Source organism: Propithecus coquereli, unplaced genomic scaffold, assembly GCF_000956105.1.
Source record: "Propithecus coquereli isolate 6110/MARCELLA unplaced genomic scaffold, Pcoq_1.0 Scaffold341, whole genome shotgun sequence".
Taxonomy (NCBI): Eukaryota; Metazoa; Chordata; class Mammalia; order Primates; family Indriidae; genus Propithecus; species Propithecus coquereli.
The window spans coordinates 2782179-2794465 of record NW_012149075.1 but is presented as its reverse complement, the minus strand read 5'-3'; the positions used below and the strand labels follow the sequence as shown (position 1 = coordinate 2794465).

At 42.8% G+C, this 12287-nt stretch overlaps 1 protein-coding gene across 1 annotated transcript in view; it reads right to left on the bottom strand.

Moving 5' to 3' along the window:
- Nucleotides 1-8316: 8316 nt before the first annotated feature.
- Nucleotides 8317-12287, bottom strand: part of NCMAP (noncompact myelin associated protein) — a 7401-nt gene continuing 3430 nt past the window's right edge. Inside the window, exons 2-3 of the mRNA XM_012650881.1 lie at nt 11562-11646; nt 8317-9011 (exon numbers count right to left, since the gene is read on the bottom strand). Coding sequence (XP_012506335.1) covers nt 8870-9011; nt 11562-11646 — 227 coding nt within the window. The 3' untranslated portion in view covers nt 8317-8869. The remainder of the gene's footprint in view (nt 9012-11561; nt 11647-12287) is intronic.

The following is a 12287-nucleotide window of genomic DNA, read 5'->3' as shown; positions in this document are numbered from 1 at the left end:
GGAATTCTTGAAGAAGACCCCCAAAGCAATCGCCGCAGCAACAAAAATAAATAAGTGGGATCTAATCAAATTAAAAAGCTTCTTCACTGCCAAGGAAACTATCATTAGAGTGAATAGACAGCCCACAGAATGGGAAAAAATATTTGCTCTCTACACATCTGATAAGGGGCGGCGCTTTTGAACATTTGTGCTGCCGAGGGAAGCAGAGAGGTGGGGCAGTGCCTGAAGGGGCCTGTGTGGTCAACAGAGGGTTTTTGTTTGTTTTTAATCTGAAACATATTGAATAAATTAAAGGGGGTGTCCATAGTGGAGAAGAAAAGTAGAAGTAGAAATTCAGGATAAGTGGAAAAAAGGATAAAACAAGAGGGATTCTACGTGGTCAAAGATGACAGTGTGCCATGAATTGGAGAGAAAAGTAGAGCCTTCTCCAACGGGGAACTGGGACGGGGGAGTAGGAGACAAACAAAATGAAACAAACATCACCCTCTTATCCCCTTCTGCTCTTTATTATACAGAGCAGACTGCCCAGTTCACAGGTCCTTCAATTCAAGGTTGTAAATACTCATACGTTAATGTTTTTTATCCCTTTTACTCCCACGGCCTCCCAGGGCATGAACTGGAAAGCTGGGAAGAATGAACACATCGGTTATTATATTTCTCTGTGATCAATTAAGGCGCTGCAGCTTTCTGTAAGAGCGTCAGGGGGCCAGGTAAAATTCATCCAAGGGATTGAATGCGAGCCAGCAAGGCGCCCTCCCTGATAATACCTGGGCTGTAATCAGACAAAGAGCATTTCATATCACCAGAGACCTGAAGGTCAGTCTTGTTTCTACCTGCTTCTCCCAAATGTGCACAGACTCTCAAAATCCGGGACAGTAGTATCTGCTGAACCACAGCAGTTTGCTTCTTTGCCAGGAAATTTTCTGTGAAGGGAATGGGTGTCCTGGGACAAAGGGCTACAGAGCTGAGACAATGCCCCTGCTTTGTGCTCCCATCCAGTGGGCCTGAGACGATTCCTGGAGACATTTTTGTTGGGTTACTGCACACCCACAAATAGCTACTTAAAAAAAGAAAAAGAACAAAACTTGACAATTAGAGGGCTATTTAGAAACGGCATTTTAAAACTAACAGATACACAGATGTGCCTGTTACTTCTTGCCATAGACTCTAAATTGTTCTCCCAGCCTCCAGTGTCTCCCACACCAATCCATTCTGCACATGGTAGCAGGATTAATCTCCTTAAGGCAGGGACCTGATCTTGTCGCTTCCCTGCTCAAGCATTTTCAGTGGCTCCCCACTGCCCTTAAAATAGCCAAGAACTGAAGATCCTTCGTACTGGAGCCGCTTTTTTCTTCCTAGCCCATCTTCCACTATCTTCTCTGGACTTCTGCTAAATTGAAGCTTCTTTTTCCTGCAGAGCTCTGTTCTTTATCTCTTCCTGTCTTCCCACTCTTCCCTTGACTCACTCCTACTCAATCTGTCAATCTTAGTTTAGGTGTTATTTTTTCTGGGGAGCCTTTGCTTTACTCCTCTGCTTTAAGGAGGACTTTTGTGACCAAATGTAGGGTTTTCCCACACACGTTGAGCAGTGGACACCAGCTGGGTGTCCTCTAATTCAATTCTGACACTATCTACCCAGAGATGGTGTTGGATCCCACAGGGTAAGGGCTCAGTCCCCAGATGGCCCCCCCATACAGATACAAGTCACAAGACCAGGCCTCCAGAGCTTCTGACTGACCGTCCGCAAGTTAGGGTTCTCACGACTCCCTCCCTCTTTGGGTTTGATTAATTTGCTGGGATGGCTCACAGAACTCAGGGAAACACTTACATTTACCAATTTATTATAATGGACAATACAAAGAATACAGATAAAGAGATGAGTAGGGCAAGGTATGGAAGAAGAAGCACAGAGCTTCCATGCCCTCTGTGGGCAGGCTACCCTCCAGGAACCTCCTCACGTTCAGCTATCCAGAAGCTCTCTGAACCCAGTCCTCTTGGGCTTTTATGGAGGCTTCATTATGTAGGCATGATTGACAACCGTGTAGAAATGTGGTTGGACAAAAATTGCATGATCTAAACCCAGCAAGACCTGTCCAGATTCTTCCTGACCTCGCTGTGTAGCATTCCTTTCACCAGGAATGAGACAAGATCTTTTCTGGAATGAGAGTCTTTTGACCCACAACCAGATCAGGTGAAAGGAGGACGGGAGAAGGTCAGAGAGAGCTTCTCTCTCCTGAGGCCTGCACCTGAGGCCTGTTGTGCCCCAACATTATATTATAACAAGGACTATGGGAGTTATGAGCCAGGAACCTGGACCAAAACCAATATATCTATCATAATACCACACCCTCCCAACCCATGAACCTTCAGACTGTGCTTGGTGCCTCAGCAAGAGGTTTATACAACACCTTGAACTTCCTCCTATCACAAAAGGAATTGTTCTATATTGTAGTGGTTCATTTGTCTGTCTTCCCTGCTGGGGGATAAGTTCTGATAGATCAGGGAGCAAGTCTATTTTGCTCACCATTTTAACTCCAATGCCTCATATGAATGTAAGCAAGAAAGACGTTGAGTGTCATGGCACACACCTGTAGTCCCAGCTACTGGAAGGCTGAGGCAGGAGGATTGCTTGAGCCCAGGAGTTTGAGATTACAGTGTGCTATGATTGTGCTACTTCACTCCAGCCTGGGTGACAGAGGGAGACTCTGTCTTCAAACAAAAAAAAAAATGAAAGAAAAGAAAAGAAAAGAGGCCGGGCGCTGTGGCTCACGCCTGTAATCCTAGCACTCTGGGAGGCCGAGGCGGGCAGATTGTTTGAGCTCAGGAGTTCGAAACCAGCCTGAGCAAGAGCGAGACCCCGTCTCTACTAAAAATAGAAAATAAATTAATCGGACAACTAAAAATATATAGAAAAAATTAGCCGGGCATGGTGGCGCATGCCTGTAGTCCCAGCTACTCGGGAGGCTGAGGCAGAAGGATTGCTTGAGCCCAGGAGTTTGAGGTTGCTGTGAGCTAGGCTGACGCCATGGCACTCACTCTAGCCAGGGCAACAGAGTGAGACTCTGTCAAAAAAAAAAAAAAAAGAAAATTAAGAAAAATTCCATTTACAATAGCATCAGAAAGAATAAAATACTTAGAAATAAATTTAACAAAAAAGTGAAAGACTTGTACATTGAAAACGTCAAAATTTTTTTTGAAAAAATTAAAGAAGACCCAAATAAATGAAAAGACGTCCATGTTCATGGATCAAAAGACTTAATATTGTTAAAATGGCAATACTTCCCAAATTGATCTACAGATTCAACTCAATTTCTATCAAAATCCCAGCTGCCTTTTGCAGAATTGACAAGCTGATAGAAAAATTTATATAGAGATAGAGGGGACCCAGAATAGCTAAAATAATCTTGAAAAAGAAAAACAAAGATGGAGGTCAGAAAAAATTTGGAGAACTCACATTTCCTGAATTGAAAACTTACTAAAAATCAAGATAGTGTGATAATGGTATAAGAATAGAAATATAGATTAATGGCATAGGACTCAAGGTCCACAAATAAACCCTCATATTTATGGTCAACTGATTTTTACAAGGGTACCAACATAATTCAATGGGGAAAAATTGTCTTTTCAACAAATGGTGCTGGGACAACTAAATATCTACATGTAAATGGATGAAGTTGGACCATATATAAAATTTAATCACATCATGTACAAAAATTGACTCTAAATAGATCATAGGCTTAAATGTAAAATCTAAAACTATAAACTTCTTGCAAGAAAACATAGGAGTAAATCTTTGGGACCTTGGATTAGGCATGAAACTAAAAGCGTAAGTGACAAATCACCAAAATATTAATAGTTGCATTACTTGTTCCAGACCCAAACTGCAAACAACCTTTATGTATATCAGAGAGTAGAGTGGGTAAATAAAATGTAGCTATATTCACATAATGAAATACTACCACAATGAGAATAAATGATCTCTACCTGTGACAATAGGAATAAATACCGCAAGCACAATGTTAGGAGAAAGAAGCCAGAAACGAAAGAGCTTACATTGTATTATTCAACTTACAGAAAAGATTGTTCTATGGGGTAAAAGTCAGGATAGTGGGTACCCTTTGTGGGAGGTGAATAGAACAGGAGGAAAGGGAGATTTCTGGAGTCTGGTAATGTTTTACTTCTTCATTTTCATGCTGGCTACATAGGTGTGCTCAGTTTGTGGAAATTTTTTGACCTGCAAAATTTTTCAAGCATGTGTGTTGAATTTCAGTTAAAAAAAAAAACTTTACTTCCAAGATCCTACCCATTCTCCCAGACTCTTTTAAAATACCTCTCTCCACCAATATGCACCAATTCACAAAGTCTCTGGGTACCTGTAATTGGAGACAACTCCACATTCTCTGTGATTCCACAGCACTTTGTGGAATCCTCTGATGATTTAGCCTCATCTAGAAGCATCTGTATGGAAAGAGCAAGAGCTTTGGAGTCCCAGGTTCCAGTGCCAGCCACTTCCCAGGTGAGTGACCATGAGCAAGTACCCCACAGCTGTTTGGTTCTTAGCTACTTGCAGCAGGAAGTGATTCTGCTCATTTAATCAGAAAAGGAGATCAGGTAGTTGCCAGAATCTCCTGAAGGCCAGAGCCAGGCTCAGAGGTATGCTGCCAGGTATGCCCCAAACCATACTAAGTAACTCCTTTGGTGTAGACGCCATTACTGTTGCTGTTGTGCATGGCTCATGTAACCAACTCCAGGGACAGAGTGGGTCTGAACACTCAATAATGATGCCATACTGCCACTAGAATCCCTGCCTCTTGAAATGGAGGGTACCATACACCTGTCACCAGGGCAGATTCTGCACAGTTCCTGCCCCTTTATTGTTACCAGCTTTTAGATTTAAAGTCCATGGCAGGAATGTCTGATTAGCAGAGTTTAGGCAATGTGCCGTCGTGCTAGCTGCAAGGGACTCTGGGAAAATGAGTATCTGGCCTCTTCAGCTTTCATGGCAGGAGGTGGCTGTGCCTCTTAAAGTAGACGATTCCCCAAACATGACAATGGTCACTAAAAGAATGACAAACGTCCACTGCATCACCCAAGGGCAAGTTACCTCCTTACACCAGTTTCCTCCTCCATAAAATAGAGATAGTGATGGCTTCTATGGATGGAAGTTGTAAGGGTTAAAGGAGCTATCATCTGCCTGGCACACAGCAGGAGCTTAATTTGTGGTAAACATTGTTATTGATGATTGGAGTTCATTTTAAGGTCTCCTATAATCCCAGCGGTCTCCAAACCTTGGCATCTCAGCACCTCTTGTGTTTAACTGCAGACTGTGAAATGGGATTCCTTTGGTCATATTTGAGTAAGATAACAAACTTTTCTAATTCACAGAAAGGTCTGTTGATGGCAGCCTACCTTCAGTCTTTAGAAGTGACATGATAACAGTGTTTTCCATCAGTCTTTTTTTTTTCTTTTTTTTGAGACAGAGTCTCGCTCTGTCACCCAGACTCGTGGCATCAGCCTAGCTCACAGCAACCTCAAACTCCTGGGCTCAAGTGATCCTCCTGCCTCAGCCTCCTGAGTAGCTGGGACTACAGATGTGTGCCACCACACCTGGTTAATTTTTTTAATTTTAGTAGAGATGGGGTCTTGCTCTTGGTCAGGCTGGTCTCGAACTCCTGACCTCAAGCAATCCTCCCGCCTCGGCCTCCCAGAGTGCTAGGATTACAGGAGTGAGTGACCGTGCCCGGCCTTCCATCAGTCTTTTCTCTTTTTTTTGAGACAGGGTCTTGCTCTTTCACCCAGGCTGGACTGCAGTGGCAGGATCATAGCAACCTCAAACTCTAGTGATCCTTTTGCCTCAGCCTCCCGAGTAGCTGGGTCTGCAGGTGTGCAACACTACGCCGAAGTTTTTTTTTTTTTTTAGAGATGGGGTCTCGCTATTTTGCCCAGACTGGTCTTGAACTCCAGGCCTCAAGTGATCCTCCCACCTCAGCCTTCTGAAGTGCTGGGATTACAAGCATGAGCTACTGTGGCCGGCCTCCTTTAGGCTTTAGAAGTTATAATACAATATTTGAAAAGACTCAGGCTTTTCCATAGGACTCTATTTACATGGTCGGGGAAGGGAAGTTTTAGAAAAGGTATTTGAAATCAACTCAACATATTTGATTTAAACCTTTTTATTCTTAGACATTTTTCTTTAAGCGTTTAATATCTTTTATTGATTCAGTGGCCAAATAAGGCAGCATCCACTCGGTTAATAAAGGCACCTCGTCAGAAACAAAGTACATAACTGTGTTGTACCATCCCTGCCATGAGCCCAGCTGACTCTTTAGAGCAGGGAGCGAGTCTTAGTGTATTTAGTAGCACCTCAACTTGCACATAGGAACCCTTCTTAGAGGATATTTATTGAATTATCTCCATGGGTCAAAAACAAAACACGAAAATCCTTTTATTTGCCTTCCCCTCACCACTCTGTCTCCCCCTTTTTCCTCCATTTTCAAGCCTTCTTTTAGCAAAAGAACATATATTAGAGGATAACTCCCGGAAAATTCCATAGTGGGCAGAAAAGTCCAGTTTTAGAGCTGAAATATTCCTATTTTTTTTCAAAGCAGTATGCTTTGGGAAGCATATCTGCTTGGGGCCTGAGTCCTCAAAGAAATGGCTTTGCCCTGGTTGGATTCCATTCCACCCTTGCTCCTTGGGCCTACGCGGTAGGGTGAATGAAGTAGGAATCCTTAGAGCTTGGGTGGTTTGAGAAACGGCTCCTTTGGCTATGATCGTGGAAGCCTGAAGGAGGCTACCGAAGTGGATTTTGCCCTCACTTTCGGCTTGGGCTACACCCCTGACTTCCACTCAAACACGTGCACAAGCCTGTCTTCTTCTTGTTCAGCTCACAAAAGAATATGGGCTTCTTTGAGCCTGGGTGGCAGGGCGGGAATGTGATATGACAAAAAGGTGGACTTTGGAGTCAAGAGACCTGGTTTTGAGTTCTGTCTTTACAACTTACTAGTTATGTGATTTTGGCAAGTACTTTTTTTTCCTCTTTGAGTCAGAAATTTTCATCTGCAAATGGAAAAGATAATCGCTCCCAGAGTTAATGGGAAAATTAAATCCTATGAGACAATTTATGTGGAAGCAGCTTGCAAAGTGCCTGGTATTTGGGGGATAGTTAAACACAGTAGGAAGCAATGATGGCTGGGGAGAAAGAATTTGCCAGCATTTCTCCAGAGCTATTCCACTGAATGTTTTTACAGTGCAACTACATGAGCTGTGTGGCCCTGGGTTAGGGCCTGCCTTACCTCCCTGGCTCTCAATTTCCCCTCAAAAGGGATTTCTGACCCCAAGAGAGAGACTTCCAGGATTTGAGGTTACATGTCAGAGTGTCACTTTCTGTAACAGAATAAAAGTTTATTACCTTGTTTCCAAGATACCATCAATTGTAAGATACACAATTGATTAAAAACAATTTTGAGAGGGAAGAGAAAAAAATACAATTATACTAACAGATCCATCAATTGTAAGACATTCTGATTTCAGAATCATTAAAATGTGAACAAATGCATATCTTGCAATTGAAGAAAACCCATAATAATAATGCTGGCCCCCATTTATTAAGCATCTGCTGGGTGCCAGGCACTATCTTCGAGCTGCTTTACTAAGTCCTTGGCTTGTTATAATAACCCAGTGAGGCAGATGTTGTCGTTTCCACTTCCTGGTTAGGAAACTGAATGTGGAGAGGTTGAGTCTCTTTTCCAAGACCACACAACCAGGAAGTAGAGCTTGGATGGCATCTTCTTAATTCCAAGATACTTTCCCTTCTCGGTAGTAGATTGTTCTCCAGGCTAAGGAGTCATAGATCAGCTCCCTACAGAGAAATGGTTTGTGAATGTGGTACTTTGAATATGCCTTGACTCTTTGCAAAGTGACCAGGAAGGACATCGGAAACATAATCTAATCAATCTCCAAACACTGGCCCTCAGAGGTAAGGTGTTATAGTCAAGGTCACTTAGAATCCAGATACAGGGGAGCAAAGAAATGAGACTGAGGGTTGGTCCAGCCTGTAGTGGGAGAAGGAGCCCTGACCAGCCACCAGGATTGTTCTGGGCCCATGGCAATGCAACAAGCTCTTATCCTAGGGGCCATTATTCCTCAAGGTTGCCTATTCCTTCTCCTGATAAAGCAGAAACCTTTTGAGATGAACTCGCTTTTTCTTGTAAGCTTTCTTTCTTTCTTTCTTTTTTTTTTTTTGCCACCCTGCCTCCCCTAAGCTTTCTTAAAGAGGGAAAAATGTGCTGACCAATTGTCATGAGTTAGCTAGTGGTCATCTAGTACTGGGACAAGTTATAAATTAACAATTGGTTTTCTGGTTAGTTAGTCCAAGTTAGTTTCCCTGTGCCTCATTATGGGATTGAATATCTTGCTCTGCAAAGCTGTGGGTATGCATTTAATCTGATATGATCCCAGTGGCAGATCCTATTGGGACACTCTCAGAAGCATTTCCTGACCCCTGACCGCTGACCAGAAGACTCATGGCTCTATGTCTGTCTGTCTATCTGTCTGTCTAGCTATAGTCTTGTGGGGGGAGAGCCAAACCCACATTAGTGGATTCCCAACACAGCTCTACCTCATCAGATGACAAAAGAATATTCTGCAGCTTTTTGGTAGGGTAGCAGCAGGGATATGGACATAGTTGGAGTAGGGCAGGGCAGAAGGAGGTTGAGGATTGCCTGAAGCATCAGGGATTGCATAAAAGATGCCTCTGTCGACCTAACCAGAAGCAACTCAAGGTGAAGCTACCAGAGAAGTGTGCTTCTGGGTCTTCCCTCTGGAGAAGGTTCTTTGGACAGTGGCAGAGATAGCACCAGGGTAGAGGTCACCGAGTCTCCACGTGAACATCAACAGGGCTGAAGGTCACAGTTGCAGGCTGCTGGCTGCTGTTGCCATTTGGGCCCAGGGCAGAAGGGGCAACTGGCTTGGGGCCCTTGGGCTCCAGCTCCCGCCTTGTCCTCATTTTCCTGTAATGAGATATGCATACATGGTTGAGTCTTTTTCCTCGTTTGCTGTGGGGAATGAGTTCTGTGACTACAGTTCTGGTGAAGAGATTAATGTTAATCATCACTAAATCACATCGCTTAATTGCCACCTACAGAACTGGAAGGGACTTAGTCTGCCTTTCAATTTTTAGTTTAACTTAGATTAGATGTTTAATTTTATTTGTTCCTATAAATGAATGAGTAAAGTGTCAGATAGGTGGCAATATTAAAGACAAAATGAAGATATTACATTTTTTCTGTTCAGCGTTGCAGTGTGCATTAAAATTTGCAGCCTCATTATACTTGCTGTTTATTGCTAGGAATATTTAAGAGCTTTTCACATAGTTGAAAAGCGAATGTACTTAAAAATGTATATCCTATTTCATTTAATATACCATAAAATTCAATAACTAACAACAATCCTGAATTCTAATGTCTACATGATACTTCATCTTGTTGATACATAATTCTTTTTTTAAAATTTCAAATGCTCAGAGAAATTGCACAGATAGTACAATAAATACTCGAATACCCTTGCTATGGTTTGAATGTGTCCCCTATAAAGCATGTGTTGGAAACTTAATCCCTAATGCAACAGTGTGGGAGGCGGGGCCTAATGGAGGGTGTTTAGGTCTTGAGGGCTCCACCTTGGTGAATGGATTAATGCCTATTATAAAAGGCCTTGAGGCTGTGTTTGATCTCTTGCTTTCTCTCTTCCTTTCTTTGCCCTTCTGCCACAGGATGACCGGGCAAGAAGGCCCTTGCCAGATGCCAGCTCTGCAATCTTGGACTTCCCAGCCTCCAGCACTGTAAGAAATAAATCTCTATTCTTTATAAATTACCCAGTTTCAGGTATTCTGTTATAGCAGCACAAAATGGCCCAAGACAACCCTTTGGCAAACAATTCACCAATTGTTAACAATTTGCTTCATTTGCTTTCTTTTCTCTCCCCCGTACCATTTGCATGCACGCATGTGCGCACACACACACACACACACACACACACAATTTTTTTTAAACTCATGAACCATTTGTGAGTTAGTTGCAGACATCATGCTACTTCACTCCTAAATACTTCTAAGAACAAGGACATGCTCCAATATATCCGTAATCCATTTATCACACTTTGAGACTCTTGCAATTTAAAAATGACAAAATAAAGGCAAGGAGAGGTTAAATAACTTGCCCGGTTGTGACAAACCATAGACTGAACCCAGGTCTCTCAATTCCCACCCCAGGCATCAGTGTAAGTAGGGTGGGGTGAGTGAAGTCTCCATCCGGATTACGACCTAGAAAAGGGCTTGGAGCTCCAGCGACGATGGAGAGGAATGTAGGGTAGATACTGGGGCTTGATGCCACTTCCTGGTTTGGGATAGACCCAAATTGTAACATCCTAAGGATTTTTAGAAATAATTTTTAATGTTATTATTATTACATGTAATGGTGGGAGTATTTCCTTTGATACCACATAGACTGGATTTGAACCCAACTCTGCCATTTAGGGCTGGGCAACTTTAGGCATGTGACTTAATCTTTCTGTATCTGTTTCCAATACATATAAAATTGAGGATAATAGTAGTCCCTACCTTGTGGGGTGGTTGTGAGGATTAAATGAGTTCATACATGTCAAGAGCTTAGAACCATGCTTGGCACATAGTATGACATCAATACATTAGCTACCTTTATAAATAATATTCATATTATCATAAAAACAATGCATGTTTACTACTCCTTGAAAATAAGGAACATCCCTCTCCCAGCAAGAACACACTAATTTACTAACGAACAATCCCATCACACAGACACACTGGTTGTTAACACCTTGCTGTGTTGACCTTCCTTGGTATGTGTGTGTAAACTGCATGTATGATCATAATGTATGTACGGTTTTGTAAACTTTGACACTATATGGTAAAGCTGTCCTCATCAATACATACACTTCTACAGTATCTTTTTTAAAAAAATGGCTTCCTTGTCTTCTATGATGTGGGTTTTTTTTAATAGCCTTTTAATTTTTATTTCTTCCCTGAAAAGAATAACCTAGCAAAGTTGTGAGTAGAAGGTGATACCACGTAAGATTTATTCTTTACATGATCAAATTACAGTATTTCATTTCCCCTTATTTGGTCCCCGAAAGTGGAGTTGGGGTATGTGCGCTTCCAGTGTTCATCACCTCAAACACTTATGTGGCTGCTCATGCAACCTAGCAGAGTGTCTCCGAGAGAAGTGGACTAAAACATTGTCTGTTATCTGCAAATGACATACAAGTGTTTACCACGGTGCTTAAGGCCATTATCATTGTCATTATCCTTATTACATTTAAAAAATATCTTTCCAAGTACAAAAATATTCAGTCACTGTGAAGTTTCTGCAGCAGAACAGACTTCAAAAAGGACCTGCAAGGGGCAGAGCATTTGCTAACGGCTCATGGACACTGCCGGGCACACAACAGGCACCCACAGGTGTTAGTTCCCATTTTTCCTGGTGTCACTGGAGGGACCAGACAGTTGCAAAGCCCAGGGCATCCTGTACCTGTTGTACATCTTCAGCAGGATCAGAACTACCGTGAAGATGATGATGACAACCACCACGACGGCAGCAACGATGGCTCCAGAACCTACATGGAGGAGAGGAGCAGAGATGGCGAAGGTGCAAACTGAAATGCAGACTGCGAGAGGGCCGCTATCGTGGCCGCTATCGTGGCCGCGGTCGTGGCACCTGACAACCCCACTGGGTCAAGGCAAGGAGGAGAGATGGTGACATCGTGGGACACTCACTGCTGACCCCAGGACAGAGTCACATCTAGAGTGGCCGGGCATCCCCTACCCCCAACTGGGCTTGAAGGGGCTACATTCTCAGCACGTCATCTGCCACGATTTTGCCTTAGGCCAAGTCCTATTCTTACAGCCCCAGCACAGCTTCAGACTTCCTCTGTGAACAGACAAGCAAAATACCCTCCTCTCTTTTTGATAATACAAAAGTAACAGGATTTTTGACGATAATTTTGAAAATATAAATACAAGCAGGAAAGGAGGAGGGAGAATGAAGATCTTATTGCCCCAAGAACCACTGGTCATCTACATATTCACCAATGCGATCATGTTTATGTATATTAAATAGCTATCATATTTTTTGAATTATTTATTTATTTATTTTGAGACAGAGTCTGGCTCTGTTGCCCAGGCTAGAGTGCCATGGCGTCAGCCTAGCTCACAGCAACCTCAAACTCCTGGGGGTCAAGCGATCCTCCTGCCTCAG